This window comes from Plectrocnemia conspersa, unplaced genomic scaffold (assembly GCF_051122295.1).
Source record: "Plectrocnemia conspersa isolate PC_06_02 unplaced genomic scaffold, ASM5112229v1 ptg000011l, whole genome shotgun sequence".
Lineage (NCBI taxonomy): Eukaryota > Metazoa > Arthropoda > Insecta > Trichoptera > Polycentropodidae > Plectrocnemia > Plectrocnemia conspersa.
The window spans coordinates 488,679-514,468 of record NW_028277175.1 but is presented as its reverse complement, the minus strand read 5'-3'; the positions used below and the strand labels follow the sequence as shown (position 1 = coordinate 514,468).

The window sequence follows — 25,790 nt, the reverse complement described above, 5'->3', positions numbered from 1 at the left end:
TAAAATCAATTTTGACCGATCATATCTATTGTGAAATAAATTCTATTGATATTCATCTTATTAATTTAATAGCATTTTTTGCAGAAACATGTCTGGCATTAGTCCAATGCGTTAGAGTGGGGTAAAGTGATTTTTTGTTAATTTTTATATATTTATTTATTACATACTTTCAGTAGCGACAAGCATTAGCCCAATGTTTTACAGCGGGGTAAACACAATCAACATCCATTAAGTAATTGTGAATTAAGTGTAATGCTTTCAACATCTTATATATGTAATATAAATAAATACAATCTACAACTACAAAATAAGTAGTGAAACAACAGACTGAAATCAAAGTCTATAAATCAGTGGCTCATTTTGTTTAATTATAAGATATTACTACAGCTTACAATTAACAGATGTCGCTAAGCATAAACTAGCTCGATTTTATTTTTATTATTCATCCGCAAGATTAAGAAAATATGTTAAAATCTAATCTATGATGATTGGAATTATAATCATAACCACAGAAAAAACCTGAATTGAACCCTAGATTAGTTAAAAACAAATAATATCTGAAACACTCAACACTCCCACCACTTCGCTTCCGCCTTGGAATAAAAAAGAGTTTAGTCGAACTCGCAAAACGATCATTAGAAGCAACCGCTAAGCAGTAAACTAAATTCCAATTTGAGAGTCACTGTCGAGACCACTGTGCGACAACGCGACTTTACAAAGGCAATTTTGAAGTATAAATCTCGCCGCGCGCTACTTGGCTCATCATAAAATTACAATCAAGGAGCAGTGGCGCCTCGTGAAAAATTGACAGCCGTCAATGTAACGACGCTGGCGTTCATTTCGCGACGAAAAAAATAAATAAAGGCCTTTCTGGTTACCTACTGGCCCGGTTCCCTTACGAGGCGTAAACAGATTGTAGGGACCGATGCCAAAAGAGGGTCTATTCCCCAAGTTCAAAGCGTAAAATATAAATGGAGAAACAGGACAGAGACGGGGAATTTCGTGGGAAACGTAAATCAAGGGCAGTAGTGTGATTTTTCAAAGAGTAATATAACATTTGCTCTTTGGTACAAAGTAACATGTTTGAACCTTTGCAGTTCAAAGTAATTCAAATGGTTAAATTCGAGTTACTTCAGATAATATTTTTTTCTTTATAATAAATCACAAAATAAAAAAATATAATTTAGAAATATATTCGTTGAAAAATTATTAGATTTAATATTAATTTTATTTTATTTAGTTCTAGCTAATTAATATGTTACGAAACAAACTACTTGTATGTCTTAAATACTATATTTGCTTAACGATCTCATGTTACGTATTTTAAAACCAATAACTTGGCAATAAAATACCCAATTCTTAGAATTTTATGTGTGCTTATGCAATAAAATTCCTTCCAAAGAAAGCTAATCGATGACTATGAACGTCACTAACCTCCTTAACGACGATAGCATCAATCTTGATACAACTCTACGAAAATTCAAAAAGTAGACTCGTCGAGTATTTTTCACTTTCGTTCCTTTTAGTTAAACTGTTTATACTAATTATAAACCTCTAGCATTAGAAATGGGTCAAACTTTACTCTAACTGGGTCATATTTTCAAATCACCAATTTTGGCTAATCTGAACTGGATCTTTCGATAAGGTAAGCGCTTAATAAATTTCAGAGGAGGCAGTGAGGAAGGAGGTAATTTTTTTATTCACCCACCTGGTTCGTTAGTGTCCCTATAGCATCCGTCGCCGTCTTTGGAGAGCGTTTCAGCCGCCATCGCTATGGTGCTCAATGGTTGTGAGCTAGGAGAGGCCCTCCTTGCGCGCGGGGGCCTTGCCTGCGCGAGGAGGCTCCAGGAACCGCTGATCTCCTTCCTAGCTGCATGACTCACCGACAGAGATATGCATCCTAAAAACTCACTGCGACTGAAAACAACAAAAAATATATTAACTCATACACTGACGGTGATTTAAACAATTGAAAAGTATATAGAGTTCATAAAATCGACAATGGAACGACGCAAACGAAAACCTGATATTTTCTGCAAAAGTTACGCCACTAAAAAAACTTTCTAAACCCGATGCGTCCGATTGTAAAGTCGATATCTAAATTATCTATCATATTGTGTCTTTGACATGGAAAAATATTTGTCGTGTAATTTAGTGGAAAAGTTTTACGAAAAGTGTGACAGTTCAGGGCATAAAAGCGTCCAACGCGACCATACTCGATTCAATAACCTAGCTTGAAACATTTTTTTTTTATAAATTAACTTTGCCGTTGTAATTAATTACAGTGAAAAAAATACGCAATCGGATTGCCATTTTTTGGCTATAACAGCCATTCGGCACGAAAGGCGGTCGTTAAAAAAATCGACACGTTTCGTTTATGAATAAATTAAAACAATTTGTTTGGTTTGTTAAATGAATTTATATATATTTATTTTAATACGATATAAATATATCGCTGAAGTATATTCCTTAGTGGTCAATGAATTATGCAAGACGACGCCCAATGACTTATCGATTTTTGTTATTAAGTAACGTAAATGCAAGACGGAGATAGACAACTTTGGTAAAGTACCGTTTCAAATATTGAATATGAAATACGTTGATACTTATTTTAAATCAATTTAATTTTAATAAAAATACAATGATAATAAAATATTTCCAAACATATAAGATGAGACGATGTACATATAAATTTATTTTATTTATCATTGATTTTTTTATTCTTAAATCTATTAAATTCAGTCTTTCAAAACTTTCAATATACTATGATGCTTAGCTAATCCATAATAATTTTTATAAAGCTCAATAATAATTAGAAAAAAATAAGTTCATAAAAGACTGCAAGAATTCAATATATTATATATAAAAAAAATATTTCAATCCTAAAAAAAAATTTTTTTACCTCATTACTTTTTTTTTTAAATATGCAATTTTATGTACTTATTATTTTACTGAGATTAAACTTGATCATATTTTTTTTGCCACAAAGATTAATCAAATGATTTAATATGTCAAATAAAATGCGAACTATAAGTTGCATTATAAGTCTTAAAAATGTTTAAGCAAAGCAACACGTACTCGATTAAAACAGTACATAAAAATTTTGTATGTGATAATATTTTTATTTTCATTTAATTTTAATACTTTTATCTATGTTTTAAGATTGTAATGATTGTTATTTAATTAATAAATAAATAAATATAAAAATTCTAATTATTTTGTTTTTCTTTAAAAGGCTAGAACATAGCTTAAAAATATATTCACAGTACTTCAGTAAATAACAAGTAAATAAGGTACAAAAATCGTTGCATTTCTATAAATACATAAAAAGGATAATTAAATCAAAAAATAAAATATTTTCAATTAAAAAAGTAACATTATTTTAAAATCAATTACAAACGAAAGTGAATCTAAATCGATACCACTGAACGTTTTCTTCCGTGACAACGTCGTTCACATGAATAAAATTGTACAAATACATCGGGGTCACCAATTTAGGAGGCGGCTTGTTTTTTGTTTCATATAATATAATATATCACGCGTAAAAATGTACGTTGCGTGCCCAAACCACGAAATATAAATCTAAATCACATTTTCACGGTGTGGAAAGGTGAAAAACGAAGACAATTACGTTTCGTGCACCTAATAGAGCTGGTCCATAAAAATCGATGAGCCTTTGGCCGAAAATGGGTCGTCGTGTTACGCACGTTTGTACAAGGAAACTGCTGAAGTGTAGATGGTTATCGTGCGGTAGACATAAATCGTTTTTAGTATATGCAACCCCTGAAACGTAAGTTGCGAGGGTTGCAATGGCAATTTGGGTCTTGACCCAGAAAAAATACTCGAACCGTTGCATAACTGCTCCATAATGAACTAATTTTTAAAATATATGCAAGAGATCTATGGATCCAATAAAAATATTAATCAACACGTTGAAGACATTTTGCATTTTTTTACTTCCCAAAAAAATATTTTTTCTTTGTATGCGAGAGACGAGAATCTTATCGGTTATAATCTAGAGATAATGATGATTTATTTTGTACTACAATATTGGGATCATATTTATCTAGACTAATGTTGTCGTAAATATTTACTATTTAAAACAAAAATATACTTTAGAACATCAACACAATTACACGGTTTTTTAAATTCGAAGTTAAACAACACACTTAATCATATTTTTGTTACAAAAGACCTAATTTTTTATTTTAAAACTACCTAAAACAATTACATTTTAAAGTAAATAAATTACCTAAAAATGTGTCTTTTCATAACTTAATTCTCGACATAATGACTTGAAGAAAATTCAAGTCATTATATTGATGAAATTATGGCCGTTTCAGAATCGGACTATTGATCAGATAAAGAAGAAATAAATTAAATTAAAAATCTGTGTATTAGCTATTTTTTTATTAACAGTCCGCATACAAAATTAAAGTAAAGTAAAATCATCTGTATAAAAATTAATAATGTATGAATCACGATGGCCGATTATTTTTTTCTAATGATTATAACGGATTAATACTGACTTTTTGAAATGCCTTATATTCACTTATAAGGTGGAAATACATCATCAAAATATCTTAATTAAATAAGTATGTGCTTAAAGCGCGTGATTATGAGCGTAAAGCGCGAATTTATGAGCGCGTAGTTAACAGCCGGTATTACGCCTTAACGAGTTTTATGACCACGATAATAGTCGATTATATAATTTGTTACGGCTAATTATGTCTCTCAATGCATTTCTATAAATTATTTTTGCCACAAAGATTATGATATATATTAAAACCATATTTTTTTTGTTTTACGCCAAATAATTCAATGCATTTTTAACGATATTGACATATAGCTCGTTCAATTGAATCTTAGAAGCAAAAAATATATTTTTTGTAATTGCGTCATTTTGTAATTAAAATATATAATTATATCATAGAAATCAATATTAAGCGTTTAATGGGTTAAAATTGTAATACTCTTTTTTTTAAAGTCTATAATAAAAATGCAATTAAAATATTTGAAGTCAAATAATTTTACATTTATCTTATCTTTGCGACAAAAAATAATTTAAATAGTAATTGATATAAATTTTATTCTTAATCAAAAATCATTTATGAATTAATTTTCAATTTAATTAAACTCGCTCCAAATTCCTGCCGAGTTGAAAATGTTAAAGTGCTCCGGACGCGACCCACACACGCTCGATATCATTTTTATTTCCGAATTGAGGCGTGATTAATCGACGTCGCTTCCTCTTCTTAACAACGCGCGCCAGAGGTTGTCAACCCCGAGAGCGATAAGTTTATCGATATCGGTTTGCAGGCGTCGCCAACCGAGTTTATCTTCACTTTTATGACCGTCGAGTGTACGAGAAGCGCTCATCGATTACTACCACTGCAACGCTATCGTGTGACCTTGACCCATTTACCTTTTGCATGAACATACGCCTTTTTAAAATGCATTTAAAAAAAAACATTTGCATACAAATTCAGTTAGGCACGCGAAAAACAATAACAAGGTTTTTTCAAATCGACTACTTAGTCATATAAATTAATTTAAAATAAAAAATGTGTGATTTGAGATGAACTCAGGCAAATTCTTTAGCGTACCATATATGGCCAACGATGAAATTTCATTACTTTTAAAGCTATTCTATGTTTTAAATACGTAATTACACTGTAAACTAAACATTAAATTCAAATCTAATAGAATAATATGTTTAAAATCTTATTTTATACGTTAAATTATAAATAATTTATATAAAATATATACAAAATTTGCTGTTTCTATAAAAAATATGTCTAGATATTGAATATAAAGCTAATAGTTGCTTTTCCGTTATTTTTTAAGCGTGTGTAATATATAAATGTATTAAAAACAATGAGATTCTATAGTTGTCCTTATATGGCACCGAGGAAATATAAGCTCGTTTGAGCTTATATGAAAACTAGTGGCGGTTCATGGTTTGAAATATAAATAAAAATGTATATATATGCTATCAAAAAGTGTTGGTTATTAAAAATGTTAATTTCTATCGATTAACTGCGTTTGAAGTAGAGCTATTATCTAATTGCTTTAAACCTAGAATAGTTATCTTGTAAGTACGTCTGTCATTCAAAGAGCATACCTGTAAAGTACTAAACCATCGCCTTCAGCAGAAAAACTAGATTAGTAAACAAGCAATCAAGCAGCGTTTGATACCCAAGGTCGATTTAGAAGTACGTGGAATTCCTGTTGCCTCCTACATCTGGATTTGGCTAACATATTAAAATTTGTTACCAAAATTCTCAGATTAAGAAATGTTCAAAAATGCACTGTATCAGTGTGATTTATTGCTCTGATCTTCCGTTCACTTCACTTCACCACGATCACTTGTCAACAGTTGGAAAAGGAGTGATGATTCGTTTCACTGAAGATCGGAGGTGTAGGGGTGTGGGTGTACCTCGTCGGCTATACTGCGTTCGCGCGATAGTGTTGCGTGGCGTGGCGTGGCGCGGCGTGCGTGACATGGGCGGCCGTGTGTGTCTGTTGGGCGGCGCTCTGGGCGCGAATGGCGGCGGCGCCCGGGACATCGATCCGCCTCTGCGCAGGTCCACGCCACAGATATCGACTTCTCTGCACAACGCACCTCTCCCCTCTTTTGTTTGGACTCGCCACTGCCGAGCTAATTCCCCGCAAGAAACATCGGGAAACGGCCACATTTGAACCGCTTAAGAAAATATCTTTATTAGCTATTTTTTCAGCTATTTTTTAGCCCTTTAAGCAAATCGAAAAATTGCCTAAATATAAAAATATGTGAATCACTGGAGTCGCATCAACGTTTATATCCGCCTGTTCTACGAGATACTAGCTAATATTGGCAATTGTAACGTTTACAGTTTAATTATTCTCAACAGACAGTGAATAAAATCACATGCTTTTAAATTTACAGACTGTGATTGGTCGGTTATCTTAAGGAGCGGTACCGGTATGTGTAAGTACACAGGGCAGTATTTTTCTTAGATTATATATTAAGAAGTAAATACCATTTTTTTTATTATGTAGTACATTTACATTTAAATTATAAACTAAAAATACTCGGCAATCAAAGGGTTAGTGCTTGAATTTGTAATTCAAAGCTTACGATTGTTTTGAGTCAACTTGTCAATTACAATATACTATACAAAAATGTAACATAAGTCTCACTACACAGAAAATTCAACAAAGATTACTCAAATATATTTCTATCAACGAATATTAACCCTTTATTTGCCAAAATCTGATACATAGATTTTTGCTATTTTGCCAAAACTTGCTAGATCTGACGGCAAAATAAAAAAAAATTGCATACATTTAAATGGACTACTAAGTATTTAATTCAGGGGTAAATATATTTTTTATTATGTAATACATCGATATTTAGATATTAGTAATACAAAAGTACTCGGCAATAAAAGGGTTAATGCTTGAATTTGTAATTCAAAGCATACGAATATTTTGTGTCACCTTGTAATGTAACTCACCTATAAAACAAAGTTTAACATAAATTACCTAGATAAATTTTAAATTAACCCTTTGTTTGCCAAAATCAGATGTATCGACTTTTACTACTATGGCAAAACTTACTTAAACTGATCTAATAATTAAATAAAAATTGTATGTATTCTAATGCATTATAAATTATTTGATTCAGTGGTATTGTTACATTATTTATTACGCAATACATCGATATTTAGATTGTAGATAGATCAAAAAAAAAAAATCGGCAACTAAAGGGTTAAAATTTATTGAATTTGCAATTCAAGGCTTACGATTATTTTGGGTCAACTTGTCACTTACAATATACTATCAATAGCTATAAAACTGAATATTGAACAACATTCTATTAGATAACCCAAATCAAATGTCCCATCAGAGTGCAAAGGGTTGACCGCCTGACTATTATTTTATTGCTCTGTTTTTCGGCACATTCGCCAACACCGCACGTGTCCCAAAATTGGTCCCAGGGTTGATGTTTCCCGCTGAGCTTCTATTTGACGCTTTTTGTCATCACGCGAACTGCCCATGTTGGGTCACGGAACGACACAGTCCGCGTTCTTAATTATTCACGGACTAGTGCTCCTCGCTGGTGCCGAGCTCTAGTGGACCCCCGGGGCTTAGTGAATGTGACCAATTAGAAAGGGCGTTTAGATTCTAGCGGTAATTATTTTACACGTTCCTAAGCCTCATCATCAGCTATCCCTCGGGTCTTAAGAAGACCTTAATGAACTTCGTGACTATAAAGTCTAATATGCTTACCCACTTCATGCAAGTATCCTATTATAAATAATTTTCATGATCCACTACATCCCAAGAAATCATCTGCGAGATTATGAAAATCTAGGAAAACCTAATTTAATCGAAGTGAATAAAAAGTATGTATAATCACTGATCTTCCAAACACGATAAAAATTAAAAAACACAAAGATTCATATAAGATTAGAACTTGGGTCATAAGTAAAAAACAAGTTTTTTTATGGTACAATAAATTAATTTAATAACTATGGTTTGAGCTTTTTATATACTATTGAATAATAAAATAAATATGATATGGAAATTTGTAGTAAATACATAATCTGTAAAAAATGATTATGTTTTAATTATTTTTATTAATTAACACTTAACGGTTAACCCTCAAAGGTTGCGGCACGCGATGTGCATAAAAATCATTTTATAATTAATTTATTTCTCAACCAGGTCGGCAATGGCATAGTGGATTTCAATAATTCATAAGTTCGATTTCCAGCGCAGTTAATTCGAATTAAAAATTATTTTCCGTTTTTATAATGCACGTTTTCTATTTTCTTGAATAATGGATTAATCCAAATGTATTCTAATTAAGCTTTAAATTGAATTTAGAAAGGTAGATTAATCAATCACAATGCTTCTCTAAAACGTCATCATTTATTGATATGTTTAATGCACAAAAATCATTCCTATTTATAAACATTGTGACAATTTGTGCATTAAAAAATATAGACTAGTCACAAAGTTGTCGGTTCCTGTTCAAGGGGTTTATTTTGCCAAGACAAATTGAAAAATGTTTTGCGTATGTGCATTCATAGACTTTAAGCGTGGGTTTGCTATAAATTCCGGACGTCGAGCTGAATCAGTGGATGCGAAGAGGGAAGCGGCGGCTTTTGCGATCTTCGCCACATCGGAGAGCTCTGAAAGTTCGGATTCCTTGAACTCCAAAGTCTCTGAAAACGTCTTAGATGGATTCTTAGACAAAGTGTCAATACCATTGAACATGCGTCTCTATTTTGGTTACCAAATAAATCAACCAAAGCACTTTTAATAAAAATGGTTCATAAAATGTATCTTAGATACCTGTACATGAGAGAATATAATTACAATATATTTTTATTATCTATTAAATATTGGGATATGATTCCTTTGGGTCGCGTCGACAAGTAAACATGGAAAAGTACGTATTTTAGCTGCTGATAGGGAACATACACAATACATAATCTGAGCTTATGTATTGGAGACTCTCGAATAAGCACTACTATTTGCTTTTATAAGCATGTATATGATAGTATTGATTTGTTTTCATTCAGGTATTCGCAGCTAGCCAATGATCTTAAAATAAAAATTATTTTTGTACAGGTTGCTTTGGGGTAATAAATGAATATACATATAAGAGCGAAGAAGAGATAAAAGTACGGATTGTTTTGCTATATTTATTTATAAATAAATATAAAATATATTTTTCAACCTTCCTGTATCTTGTGAGGTAATATATTTCAAAGAAAACTGTAAATATATCCGCTTCGTTCTACTAGGGAATAAACAACTCTCACGTAATCCCAAGAGTAAAAGTTGTTCTAATTATTTCTACGGATGCTAGTACATCCTAGCTATAGCACTCGTACATACATATGTATCTCAACATTTTTCCTTTAAAAGACGTAATGTTTGCTTTCATTTATTTATTTATAATAAGAGCGTTGTAATCAAGCAGTTTATCTTAATGGAGAATGATAGCTAAAAATAATATAATATATGTATGAGTGCAATGCAAGCTTATTAAGGATCTGGATGATGATAGCTATAGACAACAGGGATGTATTTTAGGGGAGGGTCAGATGGGTCCGTTGAATGGCATTTATGTGGAAGAGCTTTGGCTTCAACAAGATGGCGCAACATGTCACACAGCGCGCGCTACAATAAATTTATTAAAAAAAACTTTCGTTGAACGCATAATTTCGCATAATGGACCAGTGAATTGGTCTCAAAATCATCTGATTTAAAACCTTTGGATTATTTTCTGTGGGGATATGTAAAGTCGCTAGTCTACGCTCGATGGACGACATGGAGGCCAACATTCACCGCGTTATTGCCGATATACGGCACCAGCATAAAATTATCTTTTCAATAAATCTAATACCATAGCCATTATTCTTTAAAATTCTATACCTCTAAAAAACAAACCCTTTATTTAAGTGTTTTTTTGATTTATTAAAAACGATATTAAATTCGTGATTATCTAATATTTACGATACAGAAAAGTATCGTCAGCTAAGATATTCTTTATGTTACTTATTATATAATAATATATAATAGTATTATACTTTTTTCGTATAGTTAAGTATAAAATAAAAGTGATGAGTAATTATTATAACATTTTCTGATACGATCATATCGGAACCGTTTCTTGACAAAACGCTTTCATAGAATGTCAGCATATTTTAATCTAGCATCTCTATTTGTTCATAATTAACGGAGTCCATATTGCGCATATGGCGGTTAGATGATTATTTGGATAAAGACCTATTTGTAGTCACTCAAAGGGCACTAATTAAAGAAAATAGGCAAACAATGCTCATTTCATAAGACGTGGTATATGTCCGTGAAGATTGGCATCTTTGGGGTAAGAATTACCAACTATGACGAATTCCCCATCCCCAATATTCTATTTTGCTATGGATAATAATAATTTAATAAAAGCCAAATAATTCTCAACCGGCATTCAATTTGCGGTGTCTCTTTTGAGGTAGGTTTAACGGAAGATAATACTCTTTGACCGTCCGATGAATAATTCGAGTCGAATCACCCGCGAAGAGATTGAATCCGAATTATTTATTGTGGCTGGGTAAATAGTTTCTCCTTTATCGATAAAGCTATTCATTATTTATTCGAGGACGTTAACCCGGTTTTCATGAGTTTTCCGTTTGAATTAATTTAACTTGTATACAGTCTTTGTTCGCTTTAAGCCAAGTGCCAGTATCATACATATTTAAGATGAGATCAATTCTTAACAAAATTAATTGTTATATCAGTCTAATATAACTATTTAAATAAACAGGTTTTCTTAATGCGCCATGATGGCCATTATAATATAAACTTAAATAATTAAATATTTTAATAAATAATTTAAAAAAATATATAGATGAGCACCGTCGCACATAAATTTTTCCAGCTCCTCATAGCGATCACCGAAAACATCCTTGTGCTTGGCAAGCTCGTTGAGAATCTGGATGGCTCGTGCAAAAGAAGCGTTCTCAAGCACTAACGTCCAGCCCGCAACGGGCAAGAATAAAGGACGCGATCGCTCTTAGACTTTTTAGAGCACTCTAAAGCTTGCAGCCGAAAGTCAAAAAGCATTGACGGGTTGTTGAACATTTTCATGTTTACAATTTGATAACAAAATAGGAATATAAAATAAAACGTTTATGATTATAATTTAAGGAAAAAATTAAAAAACCTTTTTCAATTTAAGCGGAAGAAAATGAAAGTACAAGGTAAAAAAATTAGTGATAATTTGAGTACATTTCATTAAATAATTTAAATTATTGATATGTTGTCTTTAAGAGACGAGGTCACGACTCTCTAGAACACTCTAAAGCTCTCAGCCGAACGTTACCGAGCATTGACGGATTGCTGACACCGCCATTAACCTCTTCCTGGTCATGCCAGAGTTAACGCATCAATTTATAATTTGAGAATTGTCAACTGAAAAACCAGCAAATTTCTCGAGAGAATTTTTATAGCCTATTTTTGTTAAAAATTAAATTTTTACGAATATTCTTAAATGTTTTATAACAATTACATTTTTTATACCGCTGCATAGGAAAGGGTGGGTCCGTGACAGACGTTTTTGCGTTAAAGAGAAATACGTTTATATAATATACAATAAAAATACGTTAATTTTAGGACTATAATATATATATATATATATATATATATATATATATATATATATATATATATATATATATATATATATATATATATATATATATATATATATATATATATATATATATATATATATATATATATATATATATATATATATATATATATATATATATATATATATATATATATATATATATATATATATATATATATATATATTAATTAATAAATGTATATAATTATATAAGAAAATAATATATAGTGTTCTGAATAACGAATTTGAACGAAAGATGTTTGTATCAACAGTATAGTGCAATTCTATTTTAATATATATAAAAAGAAATCAAAATTAAAAATCATTTTAATTAAAATGATTTCTTGTACTAGATTTATTTATTTATTTATTTATTAAAATTATAACCATCGTGACCTGACAGGCAAACCTAATGCGTCACGATAGTCAAAAGTACTAATACATAATAATACATATAAATATAAACAAGACAAAACAACAGACACAAATCACCTCAACAGGTGTGCATTGTCCCATACGAATTGAACCAAAACTCCATAAGTACAAGAGAAAATGTCAATATTACTATGGACAGAATTGAGCAGATAAATGGCCTTGGCCAGAGAAGAGTTGGCAAGTGCTCCAGTTCTACACTTAACAGGCAAGAATAGTGGACGCGACCGAGAACTATATCCACCTTCAGGAGCCCACATTTGAAGCTGCTCGAGCACTGAAGGATTGTCTACGATGCCCTTGAGCAATTTCCAGAAGTGTTTAATTACATAAACACTTCTGCGAGTCGACAAAGAAACGTATCCCAGGGCTCCCAAAATAAAAGCACTAGGAAACAAGAACGGATAATACCCGTATTCCTTCAAGTATAAATATCGAAGAAATTTACGTTGTACTTTTTCCAGCTTCAATTCATTACATTGACTCATTACGCCTGGGATCCAAATGATGGAGCTAGTTTCTAGTATGCTGCGGACTAGAGTATCATAAAGAGTGCGCAATACTAAAGTATTCCTAAAGTAACGCGCATTTCTCAAGATAAAACCGAGCATTTTTAAGGATTTGCTATGAGTCTCTGCAATGTGCTGGCTAAATTTCCAACGTTCTTCGAAAGTCACTCCTAAATCCTTAGTCGAAGAAAACCTTTCCAGAAAATATCCACCTAGATGGTATGAATATTTTGCCGGCGTTAACGACCTTGAAAATGAAATTGTGTGACATTTCTTTACACTGAAAGGCAATTGGTTATAGCAAGCCCATTTCCATATAGAGTTGAGATCCTCCTGTAGGTCGAGGGAATCAGAAATCGAATGCATTTTCTTGTAAATTTTCAAGTCATCTGCATATAATAAAAAATCTGAATGCTCTATTGCTGTTTCTATGTCATTAATGAACAATAAAAACAACAATGGACCCAAATTGGATCCTTGAGGTACTCCAGTAGGGGTCTTATATCGTTCTGAAAAAGAGTTATTATACTTGACGAATTGATATCTATTGGTCAAGTAATTTGAGAATAGATTTATGAGATCTTCAGAAAACCCAAAATTAGATAACTTTTTTACAAGTAAAGCATGGTTAACTTTATCAAATGCTTTTTCAAAGTCTGTGTATATGACGTCCACTTGTACACCAGAGTCCAATGATTTTGAAACATAGTTAGACAAAACCATTAGATTAGTGACAGTGGATCGAGATTTACGGAAGCCATGTTGTTGGTCGAGAAGCATAGACCTGCAATGATTAAAAATGTATTTATGCAAAACAATTTCAAATAATTTTGCAGGTGATGAGATCAAAGCTATTGGCCTGTAATTGTCAATCTGAGATTTGGGACCCTTTTTATGAATCGGAGTGACTTTTGAACATTTCCACAATTCTGGAAAACAAGAGGATCTCAAAATTAAATTAAATATAAATTTTAGAGGCTGTAAAATACCAGACTTGCATCCTTTCAGAATGTAGTCTGGAATAAAATCTGGTCCCGAGGTAAAAATGGACTTTAGTCTGCTAAATCCATATTCCATATCAACCAAACTAAAGGTTTTGATTGATAACAAAGATGACCATGAACGAAGAGTCTCATCGTAATTAGAATTAAACTCTAAATGTGACCCATCATTATGGTATACGGTTTGAAAATACCTAGCAAATCCATCTGCAATCTCTTCAGAACCTTCAAAATTGATGTTGTTCCAACTCATCGATGACAGTAAGGATTGGCCATCGCGTTTTGAGTTAACGAATTTCCAAAATTTTTTCGGATCTAAAATTATCGACTTTTCACAGTCTCCAATATAGTTTCGATGGCAATCGCAAATCATCAATTTTGCACGCGATCGCAGAGTACGAAATTCTTCATAGATGAGAGAATTTCGTGTTCGTTTCCAGATTTTATGTATGACATGTTTCTTTCTAAGAATTGTAATTACCTCATTCGAGAACCATATTGGATAAATTCTACTAGTCGTTGGATATCTTCTGGAAAAACATTCATCAAAAATACCATAAATTAATTTATAAAAAACATCAAGAGCAGAACTAACATCAATTGTTTGATACAATTGTGTCCAATCCGTACGAGACAGCAAACCATTGAGGTGGTCAAAATCCACTTCCCTAAACTTCCATCCATACAGTATATTCTTACATACTTTTTCATTTATAAATGGACGTGAATTTGTCTGTTTGAACCTAATGCCAACTACGAGTGCCGGATGATAATTATCCTCTTTAACGAGGACATAATTACTTCTCGTGACGTCATCGCAATTAGCATATATGTTCGTTAAAATTACATCAAGTTTTTTATTATAAATATTATTGACACAATTAATATCAGATAAATTAAATAATGAAATGGTGAAATCAATCTCCGCACGCAAATATGGGGCGGACGGAATATTGAAATCACCTAAAATGATTATATTTTTGCCAATTAAAAAATCACTGTTAGACATTAAAGTGTGAAAAAAGACATCACTTACTTCACGTGCCTGCATTGGCGGAAAATATACAACACACACATACAGTTGTTCTCCGTTTAAAAAGTCAATCTCGACCCAAATGTGCTCTCCGATGGTGTGTAAACGTTCTAATCGGCATGCTGAGCGGACACGGTCGCTGCGAACCGCCAACAGAACGCCTCCTCCTCTGGTGCCTCGGTCTCTTCTGAACATCAGATATCGATCATCAAAAATCTCAGCATCACTCACTGAATCACTTAACCAAGTTTCTGATAGGGCGATCAGATCATGATCCTGGGCAGCGACGGCAGAAAAACACTCTACAGTTTTTGTGTTGAGACCCCTTACATTTTGGTAGTAGCATAATAAGGTGTCTTGTTTCCGCACTCCATTATGCTGAGGGCGCAATGGTTCGTCGAAATTTCCATTCATTAAATGCTACACCAGTAGGCCATATTTCTGATAGCATTAATGATTTAAAATATTCTTCTGGCACAGATAATCGAAACGAGGCATATTCCCCTTTTGTTTTTATTTTTTCGACTAAAACATCTGTACACGCCGGAACAGATTCTTTGATATATTCTTCTATATCGGACGACGTTGTATCAGGGTGCAGATAGAACAGATGAATGTGTTTTTTCTTTTGCATTGTCTTGATTCGTGGGTTTGATACCCCTGACCCACGAATAATAATTCTTGAACGCGTGCGATGAGCTGGTGGAGGAGTCAAATTAGAATCCGTAGTTAGTGTCTCAGCTGATCCAGCTGATACTCTGAATGATGGAGCTGGCCTCAACACTGATGGTGGTTCTGATGATGATGCTGGCTTCGATGTTGGTAAAGGCTTCAATGCTGGCGCTGGCCTCGATGTTGTTGCTGGTTTCGATCTTGATGTTGGCATCGATGTAACCCTGCGCTGTGTCTTCCGTTTTCGTGACACAACCAACGTCATTTCTGGTAATTCAGGGGGCGTTTCATCCAGACTCCCTGGCGGCGGTTCACATGATGATAATATCTTCGTCGACTTCCTTTCCTTTATTGTCTGTTTCTTAATTATATCGAGGTCGCTTAATACCTCCTTTACCCAAGTTGGTGGATCGTTTGCCGACTCGACCACGGAGCCAAACAACTCCATAATTTTATTGACAGCGTTGAGTGCTGCAGAACGTCGCTCCTTCGTCAGCATATTGGATCCTTCCAATGATGCTTGAACGATCACAAATTCAGTCTTCGCTTGTTCGAGCTTGCGGAGTGCCATTATGACACGTCTAATCGCGCTTAATTGCAATAGAATATGTATATCCTTTCTACTACTATTTGAAAGCATATTACAATAAAATTTGTCATAAATGTTTATAATACATTACATTACAACAGTTTCACAATCAGAACCTACTAGTATAATAGTACTAACTTAAAAAATTATTGCGTGTCAAATTATCGTTTTCTCACTTTAAAAACGATTAAAAAAATAGCAATACGCTCCTGCGCCCTGATTAAGAATCGAGAACTTTATTAAAAATACACAGAAGTCATAAATTCACGTTACGTTTATTCGGACACAATAAAAATAATTTTTTAGGCACGCAAACCGACCTGGCCGCAATTAGTGGCGTTACGACCCAAGACGCGCCGAATCGCGACCATACCCCCACAGAAAATATACGTCTTTAAAAAAACTGAGCGATAAAAGTCACGCAACCGCTTGACATGGACATGTCACAGAAATTCAATTAAAACAACTCCATTAATCATAAGTCGGCATCGTTCCATATTACCCCCTTAACTCCCCCTCCCCTTATAATTTTTTAAGACAGTTGGTATTTAATCTATGATAATAGTAAAATAGGAGTGGGGAAAATGTTGATTAAGAAGATATTTTAAACCGTAGGAGTAGGAAAACAACATTTTAGTGCGAGCAAAAAAATAATTTGTAGATTATTGCGCAAAAATTCGGAAATTACACACAGCAAAAATTCTGAAAATAGATGATTATCTGATTGTCAAATAAATTTAAGTCATATAAGTCAATATTTATGTAATTTAGGAAATGTAAGTATATCATACAAATGTAAAGTACTATTTTCGTAGTTTAAATTTTAGCTATGCGCAATTATTGTTTACGCAATAATCACCGAACCGTTAAAATAGCATCATAACCAATACGAATAAAATTTAACTGAATAATAATTAACAACGTTTAGAAACCACGCCAAAAGAAATAAAATCGTGCCGTCGCCATCGCAGTGGAAACGCTTGGTTATATAGCGTCCAAATTAAAGCTTTTTTTAACAATTTCACGATTTACAATTAGTAAAAATCGAATGAGCCGCATCTATACCGAATTCTGACCAATATAATTCTGGTTTTAAATGCAATATATTTTAAATAATTTGTTGCCAAACTTCACAGAAAATGCTTGAGAGATGTGTAAATCATTAAGATTATATTAGATTTACACAAAAAATATGCAATATTTATAAGCTCATTGATACGTATATGTATATAAAAAAAAATTTAAATAAAAAATAATAAGCAATATTATTTTTACTTAGCATTTCAACTGTGATAGCCGACATTCAAAGACATGTTGATCTCCGTCTACAAAACACTCACAAGAAATGGCAGATGAGCCTATCGCTTGGGCTTCGCCCTTGACCGGCCGGCGTTTTTAAAGCACTCGCAAAGAGTATAATTTAATAAAGAGCTCGCAGCTGGGGTTACAAATAGAACTATGCAACGTAAACTATACCCCCAGAGGAATTGCGCCACTGCACTACTGCGCCTACGTCTCTCAAAGCATTGAGCCTGTTCCCCCTCTAGTCCATCTTTCGTCTTTAACATAGATAGTGATGCCGGGAGACCATGCACCATGTCTACGCAAAACCTATGTAATAACATCCGGGCTTTCAATAGCCCCCCCAGAGGTTTCGTCACCAGAGAGCCTGATCCATTTAGATTAAATGTAAGATTGCGTCTCATTCGATCATTTTAATTGAAATTATATATATATTATACGGCTCATAATTTCTACACACAAAAGTTTGCTCACTCCTGTCATTGAGATATGTATGAAATTCTTACCTTTTCTGCCTATCCCTGTGCCAGACGGACACTTGGAGCCTTTTCCCAGAGACGTCCGACATGGGAAAGGACATCACATGATCGAAAAATGGTTCGTTGCTGTCTCTTCGCACTGGAGTCCTTTGATAAATTCCAACGCCGTTCACGCACACCTAAAAAACAGAATAAAATTATCGTTAAGCTGTTAATTTTAAGTGTAAAGTAAGAAATTGGGGGATGTAAAATAAGAACCAAACAAATATAAGGCCATTTTTATAGATCGCATTACCGAAAGAAGGTAGCGCAGTACTAATAGATAAAGGAAAGCCCTGTCCCTATCTACCAGTAACACGCTAACTTCTTTCGTTGACGATGTTATTGATCGCTAAGATAGTGGTCTGTATCTATCAGTACTTAAGCAAATTGTCACAAACTCGGTGTCAGGTGTTGGCTTACACAAAAAAAATTTAAATATCTCTTGATAACCTTAATTATTATAAACTTGATTGCAAATTAATCCGCTTCCATAAAACGTGTGAGCAAGCACAACAAAAAATATCTCAACGATGCGGCGCTTAATTGGTTAATTATGATAAAAATATGCCATAAAGCGAGCGAAAGGGTTAAGCGTCACTGAATAATTTTGTTCGTGCAAAAGTGAATAGTAAGTGAAAGCTAATGGGCATCGCAGGAATTAAAGCTCTTTCGTGCGGAACCTTTTGGCTATGAACCAGCGGCAGGGGTGGTCAACCGTTATATGAATAAATAAATAATTACAAAAAGAAATATATATTATATATTGATTAATTGTATTTTTAACGGTATATAGTTAATATTTTTTATAAAAAAAATGAAAGACCATGCGCTATTGAAATTATGTAAACGAAGAGGTTTCGTATTTGCCGTTAAGGTCTTCCCTATGACGTCAGCCAGAATTCTGACGTCACGCTTTGGCCTCACATAGACCGGAAATTTTACCAAAACACTTTACCGATAGAATAACACACTGTTTTGCACGTGCTAATCGAATCAACATTCCGAGATTTATTTTTCAAATATTTAATTTTATTTTTAACAATTGAGATTCAGTGGTATCAATTTTTGTTGCACTTGCAAAAAATATTTTTATATTATATTTAAAATATATAGTGCAATGAATTGCGGTTCGCGTCTAGAATCTAGGTTCGTATGTAGAGGTATGAAAAGAGTTCGTATGTAGAGCGGTTCGTAAATCGAGGTATATTTTAAACAGTAAATAATAATTAATTTAGCTTATTTTAAATAATAAAATATTACTTTTTTAACACATTTTATGCCTTATTTTTTAAGCTTTCAAATGAATATTTATGGCTATAAGTTGTATTTGATTTTTTTATAAAATCTTAAAAAACATTATATCACATATGTATGCGCAAGACGAGCATATTCATTTCGTGATGCTTATCGGATAAAAGCGGAAGACGAGGACGAAACTTTTTTTGTACTGCAATGTTAGGATTTGGTTAATCTATTCTACACCCTTCTGTTGCCAAAAATATCTACTATTTAGTGCAGGAATCTACTTGCTTTTTTTTTAACTAAAGCATAGTCATACATTACACACGTGGTTATGATATGTCACATTTTTTAATCATTATATAATTTTTTGCTTTCATAAGTAAGCGATTTTTTCAAAATTATTTTACGGCAGAAAGTAAATAAATTTATATCCAAAAATATTGACGAAATTATGATTGATTTAAAATCGGACTATTCTCTCGCTTATTGCACAACCGGATAGGTACCCCTAGCAAAAATCACATCGTATATTGTCATAAACCTGACCCTGTTGAAGCACAAAGAAGCTTCTTAGTCAACGGAGAAACTTCAGAACAGAGTTTTCTCAATAGTTTTTAGTTTATATATGCAAAATGCTTACCTTAACATACGCATTGACGTTCTTAGAGCTCCCATTGGGCCTCTGCAAGCTTGTGCATTTGACAACTGAAAAATAATATGCATTTTAACTAACTTTTAAACGTTTCATGATTAACTTTAAATAATTTAATAATATGAATGATCATGTGCGCAGTTGACATTTACATTATACTCACTATGTACTTTGACATGGTCGCTCTTGCATGTCACCGTCAGCTCCACCTCGCCAGCTGTAGTTTGCCGTTTTCCTGACCTTCCAAAGTGGTTCTTTTTGTCATCGCTGTAATTTCCATAGTCCGGCGAGTAAGTCAAACACCTTCTCGAAGATCGGAACTCTGCTATCGGAGTCACAGGCTCGCTCAAAGTCCACTCGTGCTTTTGACTATCGTCGTGAAGAGAAGAAGTCAATATGGGACTCAAACTAAACCCAGAATCAGGCGCTAAGTTGTTATTAAAGACGGAAGCAGGACTGGGTATGCCACTGTCCAAAGTCAACCCAAACATTTTAGAACCGTAATTCTTCTCGCTCGAAAACTGTCCTAACATCAAACTACTATTTGAAACCCCGCTCTCTATATTAGGTATACCCAACATTTGATAGTCGCTGAATGGATAACTGGTTATAGAATTGAACGAATTGCTTTGAATAAGATTGAAAGGGTTTTGACATTTGTTCTCTGGTGTATACGGACTAGGTATTCCACTTTTGAGTGTCAAATTAGACTCCCTAACTATAGTCTTCAATTCTCCTTCTTCGCCGTTCTCTCTGTGTGATCTTTTTCTTCTAACGCACCTCTGCCTTTTCAGATTAAAGTCATAATCAGGCGGCAAAGAACCGTTGGGCGTACATTCAGAAGAACACCTCTTACGACCTCTAGTTGTCATTGAAAGCTCATTATTTTCCACGTTAGGTAAAGATAATCTATTTTCAGGCGTCTTAACTTCTCTTTCACTATAATTTAAAGAATCGTACATTATGTAAGTTTTCTCAGATTCTGTATTTATGCTATTGTTCGTTTTCTTTGAATTGTCGCTATGGATGGAAGAGTTGGAAGTTTTTGTAGTGATTTCAGAATCTGAGCTATAATCAGATGATTTACTTCTATGCAGTGGTTTTAGTTTGACGCGCCTCGCATGCTTGATTTTTTTGCTGCTTTTTATGATATCCTCGATCATTTTTTCTAAAGTAGCATCGCCCATTTTAGAATCAGATATAGATTGTTCTTTACTCAAAACGCTTTTTTCGTCTATCATCTTAGTTTCCATCTCGGCTGAAACCTCATCATCTTTAGTCATAAATCTGTTATGTTTGTTTTTAGCCTCATTTTCATCTTCTGGCGATTGAGTAGCAGGATTGATCTTGTTGAAGCACAAAGAAGCCAGCTTCTTGGCCAACGGAGAAACTTCAGAGCAGACCTTGTTCTTTTGATTCTTATGACCGTTGAATCTCAACGCGGACATTGGAGACAGTTTATTGAGTAACATACTAAAATTATCAGAAAATTCAATCTTGGGCTTCTTGTCCGTTTGAGGCAAATCTTCCGCTTTGAAGTAAAGCGGATTTTTTAAGAAAGCCCTAGATCCAATGATAGGTAATGTGCTTAAACAAGATACATTATTATACTTCTCATGCCCGACTAGAGTCTTGGTAGGTGAATATTCTATTTCGAAAGTTGGTAAACTACCACCGTGGATTACGCTTCTCACTTCAGACATAGAAGAAGATTTTTCAAAAAACGTTTTCTTGACTTCTAATTTTTTTTCTTCTAAAGGACTAGATATTTTCACATCGATTTTAATAGGCTCTAATTTGACTACTTTTATATCTACATCTCTCGTTTCTTCTAGATCTACAGGCGAGTCCAATAATATTTTCCTTCTCTTGAAAATTTGAGTGGTATTGGTGTCTTTCGAAAGGCAAGATATTGGCGTTGATTTAGTTTCTATGTCTTCTTCGTCCAAGTGTTGATAGATTTTAAAATTAGGCGTTTTAGGCGTTATCCTAGATTTGGGTTGATTTATGTTTCTCTGAGATCCAGGCGTCTTGGGAGTTATATTACTGACGTCTTTCAGAGGAGAATCGAATTTTCGTATTGCTAATAGATCTTTTGATGGAAAGCATGGAGTGCAACCTGCCATGAAGTTGACATTTTCTTTGTCTTGAAGCACTCTTCTGGTGTGGATGTTGCTTCTTCTTCTGCTCGTAGGACCGCCTACTGATCTTCTTCTGGTCACTTTGGGCTTAGTGATGCCTCCAGAGTCTAGGGATAGTCGTCCGGGTTGCTGCGGTTCTCCCGTTCTTTTGGAAGACACTGCCCATTTTAGCATATTGACACCTGTAAAAGAAAGAGAATAATCTTTCAAAGAACAGACACACACATTGCGAGATGTCAGCTACCGGTGTTTTTACATTAACCCTAGTGCAACAGTTAATTACAGCATTTCTCACGATGGATCATAACCGGATGTCTGGACTAACCACCCCAGCAACCAGGTTAACTGGGTAACATCACGCGAAGGTTGGTCTCATGATACGAGTCTAGCGGCGCGTGACAACCGACGAAAAATCACAAGAATGTAGCGTCAGCCATTTTTAGCGCGCCAACAGGTAGGCCGTAAAAACTGACTCGGAAATAGAACATGAGAGTGGCACGGGGTCGGTTAGACCCCCGCGATCTGGAATCAACGGCACAGGTGTTGGAAGCGGTGTTAAACGGTTCCGATGCGAATTAGAAAATTCCATTTGCATGAACTTCCGGCTGTCGACGTTTGGACATTAAAATACGAAGCCGGAAGCTGATGATGGACGCATGAAAAAAATGTTAATTCGGCAAAGAGATCGGTGACATTGAACAGCGATAGTGCGTGAGGGAAAGCAATGAAAAAGTTCAACCGTTTAAATGTCAGTGACCTGTCATTCGGGGTTTTGAAACACTCGAATATTAAATTACATTTCGGTATCTTTTAAAATTTGGGTTTCAATATATTCCTAGCAGAAACATACATATGTATGTACACAACATTTCTTGTAATCTGACGAGAGCTCAATACTACTTGGAAGCGAGCCAAAAACCAATCGAATATGATGTATGTTAACATCAAAGCAGTACTTATGTTGAATTATTTTTTGATATAGCGTTTTATATCCCAACAAATTTATGTATAAATCAGCCGATTTATATTAAAATAACTATTTTTCCACTTGTTTGCCATAAAGATAGGATGTTTAGATTTTTTAATAGTATCCTAAGAATAATATATATTTTTATTTTATAAATATGATAAAATATTCTGACGAAATATTTTTTTATTTAATGTAAAAATATTGATACTAAATTATATCTTAGCTTTACTTTTGTTGTGGTTACAAAAATTGCTATATTATTAATATTGTAAATTATTTTACAGTTAAAGAAGTAGAGGGGAAAATTTTTAAGCAGTAATTTTTTTTAAATGTGTTATTTCTGTTTTTGTATTGTGTATAATTTGAGGTAAATAGCTTTTTAGACCATTTTTACACATCTAGTTTATTTTTTTACAGATACATGTGACGCGTAACAATTATTCGTATGAATATTTAAAATATTGTAAATATTTAAATCGTTTAAAATATTTGCCACAAATATAAAAATCTGTCACTATGTCATTAGGTTTTTTTCTAGCAATGAAAAAAATGACTAGAACATTTTTTTATAGTAGTTTTAATTTTAATCTAGAACCATAAAGCTAAAACAATATTCTAACCTTATATTTTGGCATAAAATGTAATACTTTTTATATATAGTAAAAATAATGTATTTTTCAAAAATCAACAATTTAAAAAAAATATTATGCTAAAATGATTCAATTATAATAAATAATTTTACAAATAAAACTAGCATGATTGTCCCAATGCGTCACATGATAAAATGAAAAAAGTTATTTCAAAAAATAAATTAAATCAACACGAAATTTTATTTACTTATGTAGCAAAATGTTGCTCTATAGTTTACTTTATAAATTTTATATATTTGCCACAAAGATAAGATAACTCTATTTATATTAAATTTGTACTATGATTTCTCTTGTATCTCTAGTATCAGATGTATATTTAAAAAAAATGTATATAGGTAATTCCTTTTTAATCATTTCCAGTTGCTTTTATCATATTTTACAGTTACGTGTAACGCGTAGCTCTAATTTTATGAATAGCCGTACATACGGTTTTATTTCAACAATATTTAGTTATCTGATTTTAAATTCGTAATTAAATTTAAGTTTTTCTAGCAATGAAAAACTTTACTAAAACAAAAAATATTTTAAAATTTTAATTATAATTTTTACTGGTAACAAATTTGAACCTATAACCCCCAAGCATAAAATAATATATCTGACCCTAGTATTTTATTATAAAAATATTATTGACAACTATTTTTAGGTGAAGCATATGTATTGTTAAAAATCGACAAAATAAAAAAATATAATCTTATGCTAAAAATATATTTATTTATTTAGAATAATTGTTATTTTTATTAGTAAATTATTGAAACTTCATTTGTAACAAATTCTGCATTTTAAGCTGTGCAACGAAATTTTTTACAATATATTTATATTTTTCATAATATTATATAACGCCTATAGAACAAATTTGCTACTATTCTATACATATAAATAGACGGAAGTCATTATTACTCACAATTTCGGATGTTAGTCCATCATCCATCTGTGAGAATTTAGAAGACTGTTAAGTCATTATGTTGCAGGTGCTTTTTTACACATTGCAACTAGCAGGACAAGCGCCCTTTGTTTTTAATCGCCAAGACCTTTAGCGTTGAACAAACATCCACTTCCAAATTGGATTAAAACCTTTGACATATGCTCGATTGCTACCAGAACCGACCCATAGACAGCACGTGCCAAGGCGGAACTTTAAAGTTTCCAAAAAGTAAATGGAAAAAAAACATCTCGAGAAGCACCTGACACACCTGTGCCTCGATTCTTCAATTATTACCGTTCTGACCTTTAAGAAAGAATATAACAAAGCCGTATTGGGCGAAGGAATACGAAATGTCGGATTGCACCTGACAGGTGAATAGAAGTGCTCGTTAAGTAAAAAATACTTTATATTCTATGACGTCGTTATACGTTTAAGGGGTTGATTTATTATTTAACACTAGTGTATCGATGTATCAGTCATACGTTAATTTCTTGTCCCCTTTTATTGCTTACACGTGTGACGGAAACGAATTCCATTGTTTTTATCTTGAAGAACTAATAACATATTTTATACCTTGACCTTTTCATGTATACAGGTGGCAACTGTGTGCATTAGTTTTGCCGCTTTTTTAAGTAAAAGTAATAATATTATTTTATTACACCGGAAATTTTGGAACTGTGAAAGTGCACTAAAGTTACCTCTTGAGAATGCCGTAAGATATTTTTGGCGAAACGTTGAGGAATACTTTTAAACGCAGTGAAAAAATAATAAAAATACAGTTAATAATTAATTTCATTCAAAACATAAAGAAAAAACATTACACCAAAATCTCACAAAGTAATTGCCAATTAAAATATAAAACGTGTAACGGACTCTAATTTTTGGTCATGAAACCTATAATATTTAATGGAATAGAACACGTTTGATAGAAGTAGCACGCATAGGTACAGGAAGTTAAATT

At 33.0% G+C, this 25,790-nt stretch overlaps 2 protein-coding genes across 5 annotated transcripts in view; both read right to left on the bottom strand.

Annotated features, from left to right (window-relative positions):
• The window catches only part of LOC148229055 (uncharacterized), a 61,821-nt gene that overhangs the window by 21,878 nt on the left and 14,153 nt on the right, over positions 1–25,790 (bottom strand). For all 4 annotated transcript variants that reach the window (XM_088197122.1, XM_088197120.1, XM_088197123.1 and 1 more), the window contains 4 exons: positions 20,310–22,469; positions 20,135–20,199; positions 18,238–18,389; positions 1,709–1,917 (listed from right to left, as the gene is read on the bottom strand). In XM_088197122.1, the coding sequence (XP_088053248.1) occupies positions 1,709–1,917; positions 18,238–18,389; positions 20,135–20,199; positions 20,310–22,461 (2,578 nt within the window). In that variant the 5' untranslated portion in view covers positions 22,462–22,469. The remainder of the gene's footprint in view (positions 1–1,708; positions 1,918–18,237; positions 18,390–20,134; positions 20,200–20,309; positions 22,470–25,790) is intronic.
• On the bottom strand, positions 15,408–16,437 carry LOC148229056 (uncharacterized). The gene has a single exon (XM_088197125.1). It carries the CDS (start codon positions 16,409–16,411, stop codon positions 15,542–15,544), a length of 870 nt encoding a protein of 289 aa, XP_088053251.1. The 5' UTR covers positions 16,412–16,437; the 3' UTR covers positions 15,408–15,541.

What these genes read in the sequence shown, in the direction of transcription:
- LOC148229056 (XM_088197125.1), bottom strand. Translation starts at nt 16,411, where the DNA reads ATGGCACTCCGCAAGCTCGAACAAGCGAAGACTGAATTTGTGATCGTT.